The sequence below is a fragment of the Rana temporaria genome, chromosome 3, assembly GCF_905171775.1.
Source record: "Rana temporaria chromosome 3, aRanTem1.1, whole genome shotgun sequence".
NCBI lineage: Eukaryota > Metazoa > Chordata > Amphibia > Anura > Ranidae > Rana > Rana temporaria.
In genome coordinates, this window is record NC_053491.1 from 476964940 (window position 1) to 476987926 (window position 22987).

At 44.8% G+C, this 22987-nt stretch overlaps 1 protein-coding gene across 1 annotated transcript; it reads right to left on the minus strand.

The window, feature by feature from the left end:
• Positions 1-14360: 14360 nt before the first annotated feature.
• LOC120930737 (olfactory receptor 493-like) lies at positions 14361-15747 on the minus strand. Its single transcript, XM_040341911.1, has 2 exons — positions 15715-15747; positions 14361-15311 (listed from the first exon to the last, which is right to left on the minus strand). Exons 1-2 carry the CDS (start codon positions 15745-15747, stop codon positions 14361-14363), a joined length of 984 nt encoding a protein of 327 aa, XP_040197845.1.
• Between the last annotated feature and the right edge of the window lie 7240 nt (positions 15748-22987).

Here is a 22987-nt window from a genome sequence, read left to right on the forward strand (position 1 = left end):
TTCTGTGACTGACGAAGCCTCAGCAACACATTGTCCAGGACCAGGATTTTGTAGCCTCCCAGTATCTGGGAACGCGTTGAATAGACCTTTCTGCAAGGCATCCCGAAGATGTTTTATCTTCTGCTCCCTCTGTGCCGGCAAGATAAGGTCCGCAACCTTACTCTTGTAACGTGGATCAAGGAGGGTTGCCAGCCAGTAATGGTCCCTCTCCTTGATAGCATGAATACGAGGATCCTTCCGCAGGCTTTGCAGGATCAGGGAGGCCATACAACGTAGGTTTGCTGAGGCATTCGGTGCGGAGTCCTCTGGGTAACTGAGGATGACATGATCCGCAGCCACCTCGTCCCAGCCACGTACAAGTCCATGGATTTCTTGGGACTGTAATTGATCCCTTGAAGACTGCTGCTGATGCTGAGTGCTAGGCTCCACCTCCATGCTGACACAATCCTCCTCTTCCTCCTCCTCGTCCTCTTCCTGTGTGATAGTTGGGCAAGCAGGAACACTGTCTGGATAAAGGGGGCCTTGAGAGGTAAGGAAGTCCTCCTCTTCCTTCAGCAGATGGATAAGAGGGACAGTCTCACTGATGCATGCACTGGCACTGCTCACCATCCTTGTGGCCTCCTCAAATAGTGACAGGACAGTGCATGCATCCCTGATCATGGCCCACTGGCGTGGGGAAAAAAAAACAAGCTCCCTGACCCTGTCCTGCTGTCATATTAGCACAGATACTCATTGATGGCCATCTGCTGCGTGTGCAGCCGCTGCAGCATGGCCAACGTAGATATCCACCTGGAGGGCATGTCACAGATTAGGCGGTTCTTGGGCAGGTTGTATTCCTTTTGGAGGTCTGCCAGCCAAGCTCTGGCATTATATGACCGTCGGAAATGCACACAGACTTTCCTGGCCTGCTTCAGGACATCCTGAAAGCCGGGTACCTGCCCAAGAACCGCTGCACCACCAAGTTAAGGACATGAGCAAAACAGGGCACATGGGTCAGTTGTCCCTGTCACAGGGCGGAGAGGAGGTTGGTGCCATTGTCGCAAACCACCATTCCTGGTTTAAGCTGGCGTGGCGTCAACCACCTCTGAGCCTGCCCCTGCAGAGCTGACAGAACCTCTGGCCCAGTGTGGCTTCTGTCCCCCAAGCACACCAGCTCAAGCACCGCATGGCATCTCTTTGCCTGCGTAGCCCCTTGAATGCCTATGGAGCACCACTGGTTCCGAGGACACATCAGCACAGGAAGAGGCCACAGAGGAAGAAGAAGAGGAGGGGGTGGAGGAGAGAGGTGTGTCAGAACCAGTAGTAGCATTTTGGAGGCGTGGTGGCGGAACAACCTCCAACACTACTGTACCTTGTCCTGCGTCCTTCCCAGCTGCCAGCAGAGTCACCCAATGCGCTGTGAAAGATAGGTAACGTCCCTGTCCATGCCTGCTGGACCATGAGTCAGCGGTAATATGCACCTTACCACTGACCGCCCTGTCCAGCAAGGCATGGAAATTGCCTTCCACATGCTGGTAGAGAGCTGGAATCGCCTTCCATGAGAAAAAGTGGCGTTTGGGAACTTGACACTGAGGTACCGCACATTCCACAAACTCACGGAAGGGGGTAGAATCTACCAACTGAAAAGGCAGCAGTTGAAGTGCTAGCAATTTAGCTAAGCTAGCATTCAACCGCTGGGCATGTGGATGGCTGGGAGAGAACTTCTTTTGGCGCTGCAGCAGCTGGGGCAGGGAAATTTGCCTGGTACAATCTGCCATCTATCTACGATAGTAGATTGCCCGCATGTACTAGGCTGTGACACACCTAATTCTACACCTTCAGTCCTATCAGTGCAGGCTTCAGAGAGGACTGAGGGTATAGTGGGTTGGAGGTCCGCTTTTTTCTTTGGTGTGGGTCTTTGAGGTACGCTTGCCAACGAACTGCATGGCAGGTCGACATATGTCTGGTCAAGCATGTGGTTCCCAAGCTGGTGATGTTTTGGCCATGCGAGATACACTTAAGACTTATGTTGCAAATAGCAGCGGTGCGATTTGATGCACTTGTCTCAAAAAAGGTCCACACCAAAGAACTTTTGGAATAACGCTGAGACACAGCAGCGCCCTGCACATGCGTAGCTCTGCGTTGTTATGCAATCGGTGTGCTGCCCTTAAGCTGGCCCCTGGAGGGCATCCTGCCTCGTTGGAGATGTGCCTGTGCCTCCTCCTCCTCCTCTCTCCTATCAGGCACCCACATAGAGTCAGTGACCTCATCTTTTCCTCCCTCCTCATCACTGTAGAAAACCTGGCAGTATGCTGCAGCTGGGGGAACATGACTGCCAGATTGCTGTCCTTCTTCCAAGTAGCTTTCGGTGCAAACTACAGAGGACACGTGCAGTACACACCAAGTAGCTTTAGGTGCAAACTACAGAGGACACGTGCAGTACACACCAAGTAGCTTTAGGTGCAAACTACAGAGGACACGGGCAGTACACACCAAGTAGCTTTAGGTGCAAACTACAGAGGACACGTGCAGTACACACCAAGTAGCTTTAGGTGCAAACTACAGAGGACACGTGCAGTACACCACGTGAGAATACTGCAGCTAGCACAATCAACTGCCTGCCAGTAAATTAGGAATAGCTGATCTAGCTAAACTATACAGTGTATAAATACTGTATATGTACAACACCTGGGATGCATATATATCCTCTACACACTGTGGGCCAGATTCACATAGAGATACGACGGTGTATCTCCTGATACACCGTTGTATCTCAGAGTTGCGTCGGTCGTATCTATGCGACTGATTCATAGAATCAGTTACGCATAGATATGCCTAAGATCTGACAGGTGTAACTGTGTTCCACCATTGGATCTTAACTGCAATTTTAAAATGGCCGCTGGGGGCGTTCTCGCTGATTTACAGTGAGAATATGTAAATCAGCGATATACGCCAATTCACGAACATACGCAGGCCCGACGCAGTCACTTTACGCCATTTACGTAAGGGTTTTCCCAGCGTATAGTTACCCCTGCTTCTATGAGGCGCAGCCAATGTTAAGTATGGCCGTCGTTCCTGCGACGAAATTTGAATTTTTACGTTGTTTTCCTAAGTCGTTCACGAATAGGGATTTGCGGAAATGACGCTCACGTCGGCTTCATTGAAGTTTTCCGACGTGATTTGGAGCATGCGCACTGGGCTATTTTTACGGCCGGCGCATGCGCAGTTCGATCGGTGCGGGGGCGCGCTTAATTTAAATACAAGCCGCCCCCTTTGAATTACGCGGCCTTACGCCAGGCCATTTACACTACGCCGCCGCACTGATTCTGATAAGCCCCCCGCCCGCAGACCCCCACAACCACCGGGCAAGGGTTGTGGGGATGATGCCCTTGTCCCCATCAACATGGGGACATCCTCCCCATGTTGAAGGCATGTGGCCTGGTACGGTTCAGGAAAGGGGGGGCCACACTCTGTCCCTGCCTCTTTTCTGCGGCCGGCCAGGTTAATGTGCTCGGATAAGGGGTCTGGTGTGAATTTTTGGGGGAACTCCATGCCATATTTTTTTTTAATTTTGGGTGGAGTTCCCCTTAAAATCCACACCAGACCTGAAGGGTCTGGAATGGATATTTGGGGGGAACCCCACATAATTTTTTTTTAATTGACGGCTGGGTTCCCCTTAATATCCAATCCAGACCTGAAGGGCCTGTTAATGGAATTTGGGGGTACCCCCACGCTATTTTTTATTTTTTTTTCTATGAATGGATTCGCTTTGAATTGCCAGAGCCGACAATTCCGGTTTTAAGAGACTTTTTTTCCTTTCAGAAATGACACTTTGTGCAGGGACAGTTCTAATTACTGGAAACATGCGCTATTTCACATGCTAACTTTACACCCCCCCAGGTACGAAATTTAAAGTAATATTTCACTTTTATTGTTTCACTTTTAGCATTATTAAATTCACTGCTCCCGAAAAAACGTCCGTTTTTAAAACTTTTTTTTGCATTGATAAATGTCCCCTGGGACAGGACCCAGGTCGATAGGATCTTAAAAAAAAAAAGAGACTCTTCATGGCTCTCTATTTCGAATCTTTTCTCTCTATGTCGAATTTTTTCTCTCTATGTCGAACACTATTGGACTAATAGTTAAGGTTAGGCACATTCGACCACAAAACGAAAACGAAAATAAAGCATTTTTTATGTCAGATCTTTCGGTTTTCGTTTTCTGTGCTTTCGTTATTGTTTGTTAAAACGATAATGAAAATACCTGAAATTTGGACGAAAATGTATTCGGATGATAACGAATGCACATGTCTAATGTTCATGTCGAACAAGGGTTCAACTCGAACACGAAGCTCATCCCTATTGCTGAGCACTCTGACACAGGCTCATTCCCATTCTGGGCTTATATCCAGCTTAAACATTTCCTAGATGACCCATCCCGCAAAAAGGGTTTTACAAAGACCCCTACAATTATGGAGTCACTCTGTTCTCGTTCAACCCCCCCTAAGTCATGTCATATCCATGCTCTATTCGTTCCTATTCAGGGATTCCTCCGCACTTTTTAGCACAGAACTCTGTTATTGGAAATCTGTCTTGGGCTCTGATATGGACAAGGAGTGCTGGGACCGCATACATTTATACATTCACAAAGGGTCCCTGTATGTTTCTGTTCAGAAAAATGTATACAAATTGAAAACCCGCTGGTACAAAACCCCAGACCTGGTCCATAAATTCTCCCCATCAGTCTCTTATCAATGCTGCCACTGTGGCAAGGGGCCAGGTAAATGTTTTCCTATTTGAAGGGACTGCCCGATGCTCCAGCCCTTCTGTTTGACAACAACAGTGTCTTTGCTCCCGCTGGAATTTTGCCCAGCACAGTAACTCCAACATCTAACTAAAAATTCTAAAAAGAGGTACTTTAAGTCAGCTGCAATGCACATGATTAATGCTGCTAAGATACCAGTACTAGGGATGAGCTTCGTATTCGAGTCAAACTCATGTTCAAGTCGAACATCGTATGTTCAACTCGAACATCGTATGTTCGATTGTTCGTCAAATTACAAACATTTTGGGACGTTCGCGCCAAATTCGAGTGGTGTTTCACAGCCCATAATTCACTGCGGCATCGCAGTGCATTGCTGGTTGATGATTGGCCAAGCATGCACTATGGTCCGCATGCTTGGCCAATCACAGCTTGCAAAAAACGGAGAGCCATAATTGGCCAAAGCCAGGGTGGCTTTGGCCAATTATGGCTCAGTGGGTTTAGTACACGCCCCACACTATAAAAGGCCGCCTGCAGGTCGACCTTTGCGTAATGTGTTGCGGTGGTTAAAAGAGAGAAGAGAGAGAGAGTGTCATTTTTAGTAGGTATATAGAGCAGGCAGGCAGGAAGGCTAGTCAGTTAAAGTTACAGTGTGTAGAGGATATATATGCATCCCAGGTGTTGTATATATATTTATACACTGTATAGTTTAGCTAGATCCGCACTTCCTAATTTACTGGCAGGCAGGTGATTGTGCTAGCTGCAGTATTCTCACGTGGTGTACTGCCTGTGTCCTCTGCAGTGTGCACCTAAAGCTACCTGGTGTGTACTGCCTGTGTCCTCTGCATATTGCACCTAAAGCTACATGGTGTGAACTGCCTGTGTCCTATGCAGTGTGCACCTAAAGCTACTTGGTGTATACTGCCTGTGTCCTCTGCAGATTGCACCTAAAGCTACGTGGTCTGAACTGCCTGTGTCCTCTGCAGTGTGCACCTAAAGCCACGTGGTGCGTACTGCCTGTTTCCTCTGCAGTGTGCACCTAAAGCTACGTGGTGTGTACTGCCCGTGTCCTCTGCAGTGTGCACCTAAAGCTACGTGGTGTGTGTACTGTTTGTGTCTGTGGTATTTTTCTCAATGATTTTCATCCATATTGCAGGGACCAGACATTACATTAAAGATGCTTTAAATTAAGCAGTTTTAAATTACTTTTTTCTTATAGTAATCTCATTTTGTGCAGGGACAGTTCTAAACACGTGCCACTTCACATTCATACTATAGACACCCAGCAGGTACGATATTTAAAGGATTTTTTTTTCACTTTAAGCATCATTAAAATCACTGCTCCAGAAAAAACAACCATTTTTAAAACTTTTTTTCCATTGATACATATTGAAAAAAAGTGCAGCGCCAATAGAAACAAATATGCCCTGTTGGGCAATATCTTGTATGGTGTCAGTGAAAAAATTCAGCAACTATAAACAATGTAGGTGACTAATAAAATACACGGGAAGTAACACGTGTATCCTCCTAGACCTGGATGGTCAGTATGAATAGGCTCTCCCCAAAACAATAATTCTTGTGAATTTCTAGGTGCAAAAACCTAAAATCCCAAACCAGCTGGGATGGTAACACAAAATATGCACATGTGTGATAAAACAAACCAACGTGATATTCATAAAGTGCAATTCATAAAGTGAAAACAATTCTATATAGTAAATGCCATGGAGTACATAGTCCCATTTCATACACAGAGGTATTTTATGTTCTTATAGATGAAAGATCCAAGAAGAACGCTGTTCTTCTGATCAGTGGTGTCTCATCCCCAAGAAAATAATCTCTAGTAGGAGTAAATTGTCCTTACCAGATGTTGTAGACCCACATCTCACCGTACGGTGGGGGGTCCTCAGGGCTTGTGTAGGCCGATTGCCTTACCAGGGTAACCTTCCAGACACTCCTGATGGTATTTCCAGCGGGGCCTTCCTACAGCGATCAGACCAGGAACATGTGATGGTGATGATCTTGGTGGCAAGTAAAATTCTCAGGGGATCCAGCATATAAGTATAAAAGGAGAAAGAACACCTCCTCATCGCGTAAAAAAAAATATTAAAAGGTCAAATAGAAAGACATGCTCACAGAAAATTCAAATGGGTCTCAAAGAGATCTCACACCAAAATGTCCATACAGGCAAGCAACACTGCACAGCAACCACAGCAATCTAGGCAAATGATCTTCAAAAAAGGTGGTGGAACAAGCAGTGCGCAGTAAAGGTGGATATGATCAATGACCCTTTAGATCATATCCACCTTTACTGCGCACCGATCATATCCACCTTTACTGCGCACCGATCATATCCACCTTTACTGCGCACTGCTTGTTCCACCACCTTTTTTGAAGATCATTTGCCTAGATTGCTGTGGTTGCTGTGCAGTGTTGCTTGCCTGTATGGACATTTTGGTGTGAGATCTCTTTGAGACCCATTTGAATTTTCTGTGAGCATGTCTTTCTTTTTGACCTTTTAATATTTTTTTTACGCGATGAGGAGGTGTTCTTTCTCCTTTTATACTTATATGCTGGATCCCCTGAGAATTTTACTTGCCACCAAGATCATCACCATCACATGTTCCTGGTCTGATTGCTGTAGGAAGGCCCCGCTGGAAATACCATCAGGAGTGTCCGGAAGGTTACCCTGGTAAGGCAATCGGCCTACACAAGCCCTGAGGACCCCCCACACTGTACGGTGAGATGTGGGTCTACAACATCTGGTTTTTCTATATCTATTTTCACAGTTTTCCATGTTGTGCTGGCAGCCTTACACTTTGGATTTTCACGTTACCTAAACTATCACCTTGTATTATAGCGCAGTATAATTTATTTTTATCATTGATACATATTCCCTGGGGCAAGACCCGGGTTCTCAAGGACGTTTTATGACAATAACTTGCATATTAGGCTTTAAAATTATCACTTTTGAATTCGAACGTTCGAGTCCCATTGATGTCAATAGGGTTCTAAATGTTCGCGCGAAAGGTCGGTCCGTTGGAAGGTTCTGGTGCGAACCGAACATGGGGGGTGTTCGGCTCATCCCTAACCAGTACATTGGCGGTTTTCATCCCATCCCGCCATGGCTGAATGGTTTACTCTAATTAATCGTGTCGCTGAGATGAAGGAACTGATCTATACTGCCTCAGATAATATTTAAAAATACACTGCTATTTGGGAAGCCTGGACAACCTTTAAAAGCTCTCAATCGTACAAAGACCTTCTGGATAATGCAAACTAATACCAAACCGAGGCCATATTACCCCAGACGTTAAATGCAGAATCAGGCTCACGCTACTGGCATGATGCATCTTAGTGTTTTGACCACCAGATGCTGGAGAGGTTAGTTGGTGACTTCTGCACCCCCTCTCCTCATTAAGCCTTGTCCTCTTATCCCCCTCTTCCCCCCACCTTTCTCCCCCCTCTTCCCCTCTTATTTCCTTTTTTTAATATGTTCCCTATCCTAGGATATAAATGCCCAAAAACTGCTTCCACATCTACTGTACGACTCAGCTTACTGTGTAGAGATGTTCAACAACTTTCCATCCTGCCTATTGTCATATGACGTCCACAAGGTGGCTCTGCCATCCTGGGTGGACATCATATGACGTTCTCGGGCCTCCCGACTGCTAGGGGGTGCTTCACTCAGGTGCCGATGCGCGTGCCTGGTGGCCGCGATGTCCGCCAGGTACCCGCGATAGGCAGTTACAGAGCCAGGAACGTGGATCTCTGAGGCCGTGTACAGACGACCAAACATGTACAATAAAAGCGGTCCGCCGGACCGTTTTCACCATACATGTCTGGCCGGGGATTTCTGTACGATGGCTGTACTAACCATCGTACAGAAATCCGCACGTAAACACTACGTGGGGCGTGTCCGCGGTGTCGCCGCGACGATGACGCAGCGACGTGGGCGGGCCTGCCAGTTAAATGCTTCCACGCATGCGTCAAAGTCATTCGACGCATGCGAGGGATGGCGGGCACTCGGACATGTACGGTAGGTCTGTACAGACGACCAAACATGTCCGAGCGGGCAGGATTCCAGCGGACTGTTTTAAAACAAGTCCAGGAATATTTGCCCGCTGGGAAAAGGCCCGGCAGGGGCAAATGTTTGCTGGAATCCTGCACGCTCTGGCCTACACACGACAGAACATGTCTGCTGAAACTGGCCCGCGGCCCGCGGAAGATATGGGATGACGCCCTTGAAGCAGCAGATGACGGAGAATCCTGTCTCCTAGTGCTGCTGGACCTCAGTGCAGCCTTCGACACAGTAGATCACAACATATTGCTCACGCGACTCAAAGAAGTAGCAGGAGTCTCTGACGCAGCCCTACCGTGGTTCGCATCTTTCCTGGAAAATCGCACTCAGACCGTGAAACTTGGAGATTTCACATCAGAAACACGGACCATCACATGCGGAGTCCCGCAAGGATCACCCCTCTCGCCTCTACTCTTCAACATCTACATCCGCCCGCTCCTCAAAATCATCAGCAAACAGGACCTGCGTTACCACTCCTATGCGGACGACACGCAGCTTTACCTTCGAATCACCAACAAAAAAGACCAATTTCTTGAACTTGGAAAGTGCCTCACACTGATCGACAATTGGATGACCGAAAGCTCCCTCAAACTTAACGGATCGAAAACGGAACTACTCATCCTTCACGCAAATAAGAAATCCATTGCTAGGACCACATGGACACCACCCACCATCCTCGGACAAACCATCGCACCAAGCAAAAAAATCAAAAGTCTCGGAGTCATCTTCGACTCAGACATGACGATGGATGCACAAATAGGATCAGTCATCAGCAGCTCTCATCATCTGCTCCGCATGCTACGTAGACTCATACCCTTTATCCCGAAAGAAGACACGGCAGTAGTTGTCGGAACAATCATCAACTCACGACTCGACTACGCAAACTCCCTCTACTTAGGACTACCAAAATACCAGATGGCGCGTCTACAAGTTGTCCAGAACACGGCAGCCAGACTGGTAACAGGTAAAAAGCCGTGGGAATCAGTCTCCCCAGTCTTGAGGTCCCTCCACTGGCTGTCCGTACAGGACCGGGTGACATTCAAGACGCTCTGCCTCACCCACAAATGTACACAGGGAAAAGCTCCTCAATACTTATGCGAGAAAATAAAACCGTACGTCACCAAGCGCATGCTCCGGTCTACCAACCAAAACCTTCTCCAAATTCCTAAATCCCGCTACAAATCGAAAGGAGAACGAAGATTCTCGGTCCAAGGACCACGGCTCTGGAATGCTCTACCCACGACCATCCGCTTGGAAGAAAACCATCGGGCATTCAGGAAAAAGCTAAAGACCCACCTCTTCTGAAAAATCTGTACTACTCTGGATGTCAAGCGCCTTGAGGCGATTAAGTTCGCATTTGCTGCGCTATACAAGTTACTCACTCACTCACTCACATGTTTGGTCGTGTGTATGGGGCCCGAGTGTAAACACAGAGATCCACGTCCTGTCAGGGAGAGAAATCCGATGGTGTGTCACTTGTACATAAGGATACCGATCGGTCACCTCCCCCAGTCAGTCCCCTCCCTCTATATTTAGAATCACTCCCTAGGGAAGACATTTAACCTCTTGATTGCCCCCTAGTGTTAACCCCTTCCCTGTCAGTCACATTTATACAGTAATCAGTGCATATTTATAGCACTGTTCACTGTATAAATGTGAATGGTCCCAAAATAGTGTCAAAAGTGTCCGATCTGTCTGCCGCAATATCGCAGTCTTAACAAAAATTGCAGATAACCGCCATTACTAGTAAAAAAAATTATAAAAATAAATTGCATAAATCTACCCCCTATTTTGAAGGCGCTATAACTTTTGCGCAAACCAATCACTATACGCTTATTGAGTTTTTTTTAACCAAAAATATGTAGAAGAATATATATTGGCATACACTGAGAAAAAAAATATTAACAAAAATATTGGGACATTTATTAGAGCAAAAATTTTAAAAATTGTGTTTTTTTTCAAAATGGTCAGTCTTTTTTTGATAAAAATAAAAACACAGAGATGATCAAATACCACCAAAAGAAAGCTCTATTTGTGGGGAAAAAAGGACATCAATTTTGCGCACGACCACGCAATTGTCATTCAAAGCGTGACAATGCTGAAAGCTGAAACTTGGCCTGGGCAAGAAGGGGGTGAAAATGCCCAGTATTTAAGTGGTTAAACATACAATTTTTATGTTCTGTATAAATATACCTGTATGACTTCCTGTTTTTGCTCACAGCGTAATTTTTTTGCTTATGTTATCTGCAATTTTTTGTTCAATAAAGTCTTTATGGAATAAAAAAAAATCACTGTTCCTGAAAAAACTGCTTTTTTTTTAAATGTTTTTTTTTTTTTTTTTGCATTGATACATGTCCCCTGGGGAAGGACCCGGGTCCCCAAACATTTTTTATAGCAATAACTTGCATATCAACCTTTAAAATTAGCACTTTTGATTTTTCATGTTCGTGTCCCATAGATTTTAACAGTGTTCACATTTTTTGCCTGTTAGCAAGTTCTGGTGCGAATCGAACCGGGGGGTGTTCGGCTCATCCTTAATGACCACGCAATTGTCATTCAAAGTATGACAGTGCTGGAAGCTGAAAATTGGCCTGAGCAGGAAGGGAGTGAAAGTGCCCGATATTGATGTAGTTAAAGAGCATTAAAAATGAATTTGGATAAAAAGTGTGTAGCGCCAGAAGAAAATGAACAGCAATGAAATGTGAATACTGTGTTATCCACTTCGGGACAGCTGCATGACTATATACGTCGGCACTTTGCAGCGGGATATCTCTATTATGGCAGCAGCTAGCTACCATAAACCAGATATATTTTTTTATCATTTGAAAAAATTACAAAAAAAAATGGCCCTTTAAGAGCTATGGGAGGAAGTGATGTTTTGACGTCGCTTCCGCCCTGCTATGGTATGGAGACGGGTGGAGGCCATCTTCCCCTCACTCGTCTCCATACGCAGCCACAGAAAGGACCTGATTGCCTCAGCCTATATCGACGGCTCCGGGAAGCGGCGGAGAGTGGGAGACAACAATTGTCTCATGGAGCATACTGTATGGTCGGAATTTCCGACAAAACCCTGCCATCACACAATTCTCGTAGGAAAATCCGATCGTGTGTACGGCCTTTATGGTTCTCAAAATATAAACGCTATGTGCTGTCTCATGTGAATCAATAGAGTGAAATATTGTGAATAAACACAAAAATTGCCACCATGTGGTTAAACAAATATAGTAACATAATGTGAAACCAAATTCATGAGAAAAATATTCATCAAAATAAATAAATAAATCAAATTTTTTTTTTATATAAGTTCATCAAAAAAATATATGAAGGGTCCTAGTTTTTCCATTTCGATCAATGTTCAAATCTTTCTATAGAATCAAGTGAACCACTTCCTGTGAAAAAAATATATTCAATATGTTTTCTAAATACAATTAAATGTGCCGCTTACCAGATCCCAATGATCTCCAAATTATAAGAGATCATATATATATATCATATATCGCATGAAACAAACAGATATGTGGACTCCTCCTGCATGTACTCCGACCTCCTCAATAGATCAATCCAGCAGCCTCCTAATCAGCTTTCCAGCCCTGCACACTCCAACCTGGACTTGCTTAATGATCTCCACTCGGTGTATGTGTGGAATTTAAACATAGGGAAGACTCATCACATAATACATTTTAAAAGGGTTTATTAAAGCTAAAATAATGCACTTACAGCAACTAGAATTAATTAAATTAGAAAGTGTAATCCAACCAAGAGATCATCAACAATTAGTATGTATCATCACATCACGGCTCCATCTCCTTACAACATGTTTCCCTGTAATAGGCTACATCTGGAAATGGAGCTCCATTTAACAAAAATAAAACACAGTTTAAGGAGACCTATAAGAGGTACCTTGGAATGAAGGTCTGAAGGGTGTTTAGGCCATTTTTAGGAACCAAATTTGGGCAATTGAATTCTAGTACCAATTTATTATTAAGCATTGCTTCATTACGGTAGAAGTCAAATTTTTGGGGATTAGTGCACACCAAGTTCTTCTCTCTTCTTAAACAGATATACACTATGGGCCAGATTCACGTAGAAGTGCGGCGGCGTAACGTATCATATATATACGTTACACCGCCGCAAGTTTTCATCGCAAGTGCCTGATTCACCAAGCACTTGCGTGAAAACTTACGCCGGCGGCCTCCGGCGCAAGCCCGCATAATTCAAAGGGGCGTGTGCCATTTAAATTAGGCGCGCTCCCGCGCCGTACATACTGCGCATGCTCTGTTTTGAAATTCCCGCCGTGCTTTGCGCGAAGTGACGTCATTTTTTGGAACGGCAACGTGCGTATCGTACTTTCGTATTCCCGGACGTCTTACGCAAGAAAAAAAAATTGAAATTCGACGCGGGAAAGACGGCCATACTTTAATATGGCTCGACTAAAGTTAAGCCATGTTAAAGCAGCCTTAACTTTGCGACGGGAAACTATTACTAGCGACAATTTAACAAACGCGAAAACCGTCGTGGATCACCATAACTGCTAATTTGCATACCCGACGCTGGAATACGACGCAAACTCCACCCAGCGGCGGCCGAGGTATTGCACCCTAAGATCCGACGGTGTAAGACAATTACACCTGTCGGATCTAAGGGCTATCTACGCGTAACTGATTCTATGAATCAGTAGCATAGATACTCTGAGAGATACGACGGTGTATCAGAGATACGCCGTCGTATCTCTTCTGTGAATCTGGCCCTATATTACCAAAAGTATTGAAACACCTTCTTTTACACACACACACAATCTTTAATGGCATTCCAGTCTTAGTCCGTAGGGTTCAATATTGAGTTGGCCTACTCTTTGTGGCTATAACAGCTTTAACTCTTCTGGTAAGGCTGTCCACAAGGTTTAAGAGTGTGTCTATGGGAATGGTTTGACCTTTGTTCAAGAAGTGCATTTGTGAGGTCAGGCACTGATGTTGGAAAAGTAGGCCCAGCTTGCAGTCTCTGCTCTAATTCATCTCAGATGTGTTCTATTGTGTGAATGTCAGTCAAGTTCCTGCACCCAAATCTTGCTCATCTACAGTATGTCTTTATAGACCTTATTTGTACACTGGTGCACAGTCATGTTGGAACAGGAAGGGGCCATTCCCAAACTGTTCCCACAAAGTTGGGAGCATGAAGTTATCCAAAATGTCTTGGTATGCTGAGGCCTTAAGAGTTCCCTTCAGTGAAACTAAGAGGCCAATCCCAACCTCTGAAAAACAACCCCACACCATAATCCACCCTCCAACAAATGATTTGGACCAGTACACAAATCAAGGTCCATAAAGACATGGATGAATGAGTTTGGGGTGGAGGAACTTGTCTGGCCTGCCCTTAATAGAACACCTTTGGAAAGAATTAGAACGGAGACTGCGAGCCAGGCCTTCTCGCCCACATCAGTGCCTGGCCTCACAAATGCACTTCTGGAAGAATGGTCAAACATTCCCATAGACACACTCCTAAACCTTGTGGAAATACTTTTGGTAATATAGTGTATCCTAATAATTTAACTTTTACCAAAGGTTTTGGATAAAAACCCTTTTTTTTTATACAGCATCTTTAAACTGTCCTTGATCTCTTTATTCCTCAAGCTGTATATGAAAGGGTTTACAAAGGGAGTAAACACTGTATACAACAAGGACATTATCTTACTGATCATTTGTGATTGTCCTTCCCCTGGAATCAGATATGCAGCAGCTAGGGTTCCATAAAATATAGACACAACAGTGAGATGGGAGCTACAAGTGGAAAAGGATTTCAGTCTTCCTGAAAAGGAGGATATCTTTAATATTGTTAAAACAATGTAAGTATATGAAACCACTATCACTAGGAAGGGAAATATTAGCACAGGAACACACAACAAGGTAACTTCCATTTGAACTCTGGATGTATCTGAGCAGGAAAGTTCCATAAGAGGATTGAAATCACAAAATATGTGGTCAATAACATTTGGTCCACAGAATTCTAGTTGACATAAGCCAAGTGTTGATATTGATGTCATCGAACAGCTGACAATCCAGGACGCAAGAACTAGTTGAATGCAAAGTGTTTGTTTCATAATGGAGACATAATGCAGAGGAGAGCAGATGGCTAGATAGCGGTCATAGGACATCACTGTCAGAAGGAAACATTCAAATGTTTCTGTTGTGCTAAAGACATAATATTGAGTGATGCAACCAGAAAAAGATATGGAGGTCCTCTCATGTAGAACAATATGTAACATGTTAGGAGCAATATCTGTGATCAGCATGATGTCAGATACAGAGAGTTGGGAGAGGAAGAAGTACATGGGAGAATGAAGGGTCTTACTGTAATATACCAACATGATGATCAAAAGGTTTCCACATATTGTCACCATGTATATAATAAGGACCAAGGTGAAGAGCAGAAGATTATATACGGCCATGTTGTTAAATCCCAAAAATAAGAATGTGGTAACATTACCTTTATGTGTGGTCTGTGTGAAAGCAGAAAAGATTTATATAACTTTTTATGTATTAAACATTGCAGAAATAATATACGTTGACTTTGCAAAATGACCGATAGCAAATAAGGTGAACCTGTGACTTTGAATACCCTATGAATACAGCTTGGTAAATGGGAAATTAAACACAAATATTTGGTTGATTCATCCTATTTGATAAGCTCAGTGAATGTTTTCTTTGCTAATTGGACATATATATAGTATTTGGCTTTAGGTATACTTTAATGCCATGACAGTAGTGGAAAACTACAGTACACAATGCAAAGAAAATGGATGGATCAAGTTATAGAATATCTCATTTGTCTTAATGAATACTATTTCAATTAATTAAAGCATTATAATTATTTAGTCTGAAATTTTAAAAAGATGTACTTACTTTATTTTCTAATGATCTCTGATGAAGACCCATATTTTTTTGATAATTTAACTTAATTTTAAATAAACCAACAAAAAAACAACAAAAAACAATATAGATTATTTTTCTTTTTTTGATAACAGAAAATTAGAGTGTCAATATTAAAAATGTAACAATATTGCATGCATTTCTTCATGAGAGAGTTTTCTAGCAGTTTTTCTATTGAACATGGAATAAAAGCAGAATGTCATGAATGGAAAGAATAAAACAAACAAAAACAAAGGGACTGAAAATATGGTCAAATATGTCAAAATAATATAAAAAATTAAATATACAGTTTTGAAACAACAAATCTTCTGCATCGAAGTTTTTTTTTTTTACCAGTGTTTCTATTTAATAGGGGGGAAAAAAAGACCTAGATGGCGTCATGAATGTAAAGGAAAATAGAAAGAGAGGGAGAAATAAAATAATAATAAGTATCTTATATGTAAAGCATATTATTTGTAGTGGTGGATAAGCTCAGTTGACTGAATAGGAAACCTATTTTCACACAAACATTTATATGTTTCTTTCCAGATTAACGATTCCATAGAGGGCAATCAAGATCCCTTTGGTTTGTGACTGTAATAAAAATAAATATTTTTTTCAAAATACAATACTCAATACAATACTAGTAAATAATTGCTCAGAGGGGGCGTGGCCAGGCAGCTGATGTAACCGGACGCACTTTCAGCTCGCTCCGCCGAATCTCCTGACATCCATCCTTACCGTCACCCGTCCTGCCTGGTTTTGGTGCCCGATCGCTGCAGAACAGTGCCCTGATCACCCCGGTGCCCTCCGTTCCTGGATTCGAGGAGAATGTCGGCGAATAGGAAGCAAACTGCGGCCCGGGCTGCAGACAGCATGGCAATCCAAGATGGCGCGCAGGCCCCCCGCACAGCCAGAGAAAAGCATAGAGATGGAGCGGAGAGGCTCTTTTCCAGAGTACTGGCTGCAGATCCCGGCGCTTACCCAGAGAGACAGAACGAGATGTCCGGGGGTACATCCGATGCGGACGATACTGTCCCCCTGGAGGATGGCGGAGGCCCGGAATTCACATGGAGCGACGTGAGTACACCTAATGGCAACCCCACTAGGCCGCAGTCTCTCCCCAGCCCTGCTTCTGATAGTGAGCCCTCACTCAGAGACATTTTTGCGGCCATTAACACATGCAACACATCCCTAACTGCCCTGACTGCTGACATCAAAGGGGTTAAGGCTGAGATAACATTTCTGAGGCAAGATGCACAAAAATTGAGGGAGAGAACCTCTGCTGCAGAAGGCAGGATAAGCTCCATAGAGGATGACATGGCCCCCATGCAGAGGGATCTCTCATACAACAACCATCTCCTTACTCAGCATTCATCCCGTTTAGAGGAATTAGAAAATAGAATGAGAAGGAATAACGTGAGGCTGGTGGGTTTGACTGAAAGAGTTGAAGGAAAGAACCCTGTCAAGTTTATTGAAAATTGGCTGGTGACTGCTTTTGGCAAAGAGGCTTTCACTCCATTATTCTCAGTTGAGAGAGCACATAGAGTGCCTTCCCGGCCTCTGCCACCGGGGGCCCCTCCAAGACCCTTTCTGTTCAAACTGCTCCATTATAAAGACAGGGATGCTATACTACACAATGCCAGGCTCAAACCTGAAGCCATGAAGATAGATAATGCAAAAATCTCCTGTTTCCCTGACTTCTCTGCTGAGCTACAAAAACAACGTGCAAAGTTTATAGACATTAAACGTCGTCTCAGGGCTCTGGATATAAAGTATGCTATGCTATATCCCTCCAAACTAAGGGTAGAAGCGCTGGGCTCCGTTCACTTTTTTGACCTTCCGTCTTCAGCCGCACAATGGCTGGACAGAGAGGAACGTTCACTCCGTGATGGTCGTATCCAACGCCGCGCTCAACAGGACGGGTAATACACCGATTCAATTGTCGCTGATAACTACCTGTTTGCTCCTATTCCAAGGCGGAGAAGCTGATGATGCTTAATCCACACTCCACTAATTGGGCTATTTGTTTTAGCTGTTGAGAAGTTCGAACGCTTTGGTGCACTTCCACTGTTGCCCCCATGTGGATCTGGCTTAGGCCCCACCTTGCCTACGGGCACATAAGTTTGGCCATGTTGGCCTATGGTTATATAACTTTGTTTTCCCTTCTACTATCTTTTCACCTACTGGACAACCTTGCTGTGGGACCATCTCTACCCATCATGTTCCGATCACGCCCTGAATTTGTCCCCTCTCTTGTGACTACCTCAAGTACCTACTATACGATGTTCTCTGCCTTATTCCTGCTACCGCTGTCGCACTGTCCCACCCTGACACGTATCTCATGCACTGTCCGTGTCCATGTTCTCCTTGCCGGTCTGCACTACTACCCTGCTACTCAGCACTGTAGCACTATCATTGATATACATGTTTTACCTGTTCCTAAACTACAATGGCTGCACTGACTAGATTTATGTCCTGGAATTTGAGGGGATTAAACAACCCGGTTAAACGCCTGGCCGTGCTTCGCACGATCAGGCGGATAACTGCTGATATTATTTGTCTGCAGGAGACTCACCTCCCCCCGACCTCCACGCCCCAATTTGCAGTAAGGCAATTTAGCCACCAATTTCATTCCACCTTCTCGGTGTACTCGAGGGGGGTGAGTATCCTGGTCAAGCAGGGCACGCAGTTTACTGCCCTGAAAACGCAAATTGATCTGGATGGAAGGTATATCTTTATCTTATGTTGTATACACGGTACTAAATGCATTTTGGCTGGTATTTATATTCCCCCTCCCTTTTCATCTAGCATATTGAAGATATTGACTGATTTCATGGCCCGCTTTGCGGGTATACCTGTACTAGTGATCGGGGATTTTAATAATTGTCTAGATACTGCTAGGGATAGAATGTCTGCACAGGGAGGGGTGGGGGGCAGGGAGGGAGTGGGCCTACTCCGTTTGCCCGTTTACTGGCGGAAATGGGTCTCACAGATGTTTGGAGGGTCTATAACCCAGAGGCCAAAGTTTACTCCTGCCAATCTGCCTCTATTGGGTGCCTATCCAGAATTGACCTAGGTTTGGGGAATGACCTGCTTTTACCAATGTTGGAGTCTTCTCAATACCACCCCAGACAGGTCTCGGACCACTCCCCACTGTCAATAGACATCAGGTGTGGGGCCCGCAGGGGTAACACCCTCTGGAAGCTCAACCCCTTTTGGCTATCGCTTATTCCAGATCCAGACCCTATCCCGGAACTCCTCACGAATTTTCTTGAACGAAACTTGAACACTGCAGCATTAGACGTGGTATGGGACACGACTAAAGCCTTCCTAAAAGGCTAATTTATTAGGGAAATCTCCAAGGTTAAAACGTCCACAAAGAAATGGGAAATGTCGGTGTTGGAGGAAGTACGATCCTCTGAAGCCAAATATATTGCAGACCCCACAGACGATAATAGACGATCGTGGTTAGCGACTCAAACCTTACTTAAAGACCTGTCCATGCAGTTAGCTGAAAATAAACGTTTTTTCCTACAACAGAGTCACTTTGAAGAGGGTGAAAACACAGGCCACATGTTAGCATTACTTGCTAGATCACAACAGTCATCATCTTACATTGCGTCGATCACGAATCGCGCGGGGATCCCTTGCCACTCAACTAATGAAGTTATAGAGACCTTTAAACTTTTTTTTCAGGACGTCTATTCCTCCAAAGTTAACCCCACCCAGGACGAAATCCACTCGTTCCTGGACAAATACCCCATTCCGTCTTTGTCTGCTTCAGATGTTGCTCTGCTCAATGCCCCTCTGACTGAGGAGGAATTACTAGAAGCACTGGCACACTCGAAAAACGGCCGAGCTCCAGGGGCGGACGGGTTACCATCTGAGGTATACAAAAGATATGCTACCCAACTCCTCCCTGCTCTACTCAAGGTCTATAACCATGCACTTGACACAGGTTTCCTCCCCCCATCCATGAATGAAGCCCTTGTGGTGGTCCTGTTAAAACCCGGTAAGGAACCCTTGTCGCCGGACTCCTATAGGCCAATCTCGCTTCTGACATGTGATGTCAAGCTGTTGGCCAGGGCTCTGGCTAGCAGGCTGGCTAAATGCATACAAAAGGTGATTCACAGGGATCAGTCTGGGTTTATTCCAACGAGATCAACTTCTCAACTTCTGCGCAGACTCTTCCTGAACTTACAAATCCCCCCAGACAATGTGGGAAACAGGGCGGTTCTATCGTTGGACGCCGCCAAGGCGTTCGACAGCGTAGAATGGCCCTATCTTTGGGAAGTCCTGACTCGGTTTGGGGTGGGTCCCACATTTTTGAAGTGGGTTCAGCTGCTGTATAGCTCCCCGACGGCGAGAATGCGCGTCAATGGGGAAGTATCAGAACCCTTTCGTCTCGCTAGGGGCACTCGGCAGGGGTGCCCTCTGTCGCCCCTGCTGTTTGCCCTGGCTCTTGAACCATTGGCCATACATATCAGGCACATGCAGGACATAGTGGGGTTTCAGAGAGGGCCTAGGAAAGATGTGGTTTCCCTTTACGCTGATGACACTCTGATATACTTGGGAGACACAGGCAGTTCTTTACAAAATGTCATGAACCTAATTGCTGGCTTCGGTCAGCTCTCGGGTTTCACTATAAACTGGAACAAATCTGTTCTTATGCCCTTAGATCCCCTGCCGGGTCCATTGCCTGAGTGTGCAAGGGACATTGCTGTGGTAGATGAATTTCGTTATCTGGGTATACAAGTCACACCATTCCCGCTTAATTACCTAGACAAAAATCTGTCCCCATTGCTACAGAAACTCCGCCTAAAATGCTCAGCTTGGAGGAAGTTGCCACTATCCGTGACTGGTAGGGTCAACCTCATTAAGATGGTATGGGCGCCTCAGCTCCTATACATCTTTCACAACTCTCCAATTTGGATCACTCATAGTTGGTTTACTCGGATAGACTCTCAGTTTAGGGAATTAATTTGGGGGGGTAAATCAGCTCGTATTAGCCTACACTCACTGCAGCTCACAAAAGACCAGGGGGGTTTAGCAGTCCCACACTCTAGATTCTATTTTATAGCCTCGCAACTCCAACATCTTGGTAACTGGGGAGTGGTGGATAGCTCTGACCCGATTAGGTCATTGATGGTCCCAGTGGATTCGGCTCTCCCGGCACTGGTGTATCTGGAGGCTGGTCTTACCCAGTTCCCTGATACTCTTCCCACAATAGGCCTATTGAACAAACTATGGAAATATGTGAGAAATATTTTTAAACTTAAATCGGTCTGCCAGTTCACTCCAATCTGGAGGAATAAATACCTGGGGGAACTCTTTATTCTGAAGGGCTTCGGCTCATGGGAGATGCTCGGGATACATTATGTCACCCAGTTGTTCTCTGGTACTGTCTTTAAAACTTTTGCGGCCATGAAAGAGGACTTTGGCTTACATAACACTCAATTCTATCAATATCTACAGTTGAGACACGCAGTACAGTGCGAGAGTAGACTCTCCCCGTTCGTTGTGGCAGCACACCCTTTGATGAGAGATGTGCTCTCCACGGAGGATAGAAATGGCATGATTTCACGGGTCTATGCAAGGCTACTTCAACATACACATGATGCCAGTAAACTTCCCTGTAGACGTGGGTGGGAGCGTGACTTGGGACCTATAGATGGGGAAACCTGGGAGTTGTGTCTGACATCTGCTCCCTTAGTCTCAGTCTCTGCATCTCAGAGACTGTCCCACTTATATCTACTACACAGGGTGTACAGGACCCCGGCTAGGTTACACAAGTGGGGCTTCAGAGACACCCCCTTGTGCCCAAAATGCACTGCACAAAATGGAGATCTGATGCACATGATGTGGAGGTGCCCCAAACTGTTTCGGTATTGGAAATTTGTTCTGGATACTATAGCTCAAGTGTTTCAGATACCAGTTATTACTGACCCAGTGGTCTGCCTCCTTGGTGCCTTGGAACTACCTGACCTGTCACCAAATGGTCATACCGCAGTGCTACGATTGCTTTATCTTGCCCGCAAGGAGATTGCTAAACTATGGATCACCCCTAGGGTACCAACGGGTACACAATGGGTGAAACAGGTTAACAGTATTTTAATACGTGAAAAACTAACATATCAACACCGGGGTGCCTTAAAAAAGTTTTACTCTATGTGGCAGCCATGGCTGGATGTACCGGGACTGGGTCCCTTGCAGTTGGTGAGAGACAGATTGCTACAGGGATAGAGTAGCTTGCTCCAGTGAATGGGAATGTGATAGTGCTGCGGGTGGGGAGAGAGAGAGGGACATGCCACATCATTTATTGGAGAACCTAAAAAGGTACGGAGAATATGATAGAGGTCCACAGCTTTTTCTTTCTTTCTTTCTTTTTCTTTTCTTCTTCTTCTCTTTTCTTTTCCTCCTTCTCTTTTATTGTCCATCTACCCTCCTCCCTTTCCTTTCAACCTTAGTCTGTTTAACTTTCTTTTATCTCCTGAGATTGCAGTCGGATGCATCTGCACACGGTCAGATTACGTTTCCCAGGGTGATGCTACATATGACATGCAGTACTGTAAAGTATAACATTTTCTCATAACTGTTCCATTTATGGATATGTTGGATATAGGATTGTATCCTGATTCTTCCCTGTACAATGCAAATGATGTTGATCTGTCTGTGTGCAATTATGTGATTGTATTCCTATTTGTATACAATAAACTTGCTTTTTTATTCAAAAAAATAAAATAATTGCTCAGAAAAAAATAATTGCTTTAAAGCCTAACTTTCATTTTACATACACTATATTACCTAAAGTATTGTGACGACTGCCTTTACACGCACATGAAGTTTAATGGCATCCCAGTCTTAGTCCGTAGGGATCAATATTGAGTTGGCCCACCCTTTGCAGCTATAACAGCTTCAACTCTTCTGGGAAGGCTGTCCACAAGGTTTATGAGTGTGTCTATGAGAATTTTTTACCATTCTTCCGGAAGCGCATTTGTGAGGTCAGGCACTGACGTTCAACGTGAAGGCCTTGCTCGCAGTCTTCGCTCTAATTCATCCTAAATGTGCTCTATTTTGTTGAGGTCAAGTTCCTCCACCCCAAACTCGCTCATCTATGTCTTTATGGACCTTGCTTTGTGCACTGGTCCAAATCATTTGGTGGAGGGGAGATTATGGTGTGGTGTTGTTTTTCAGGTGTTAGGCTTGGCCCCTTAGTTCCAGTGAAAGGAACTCTTAAGGCGTCAGCATACCAAGACATTTTGGA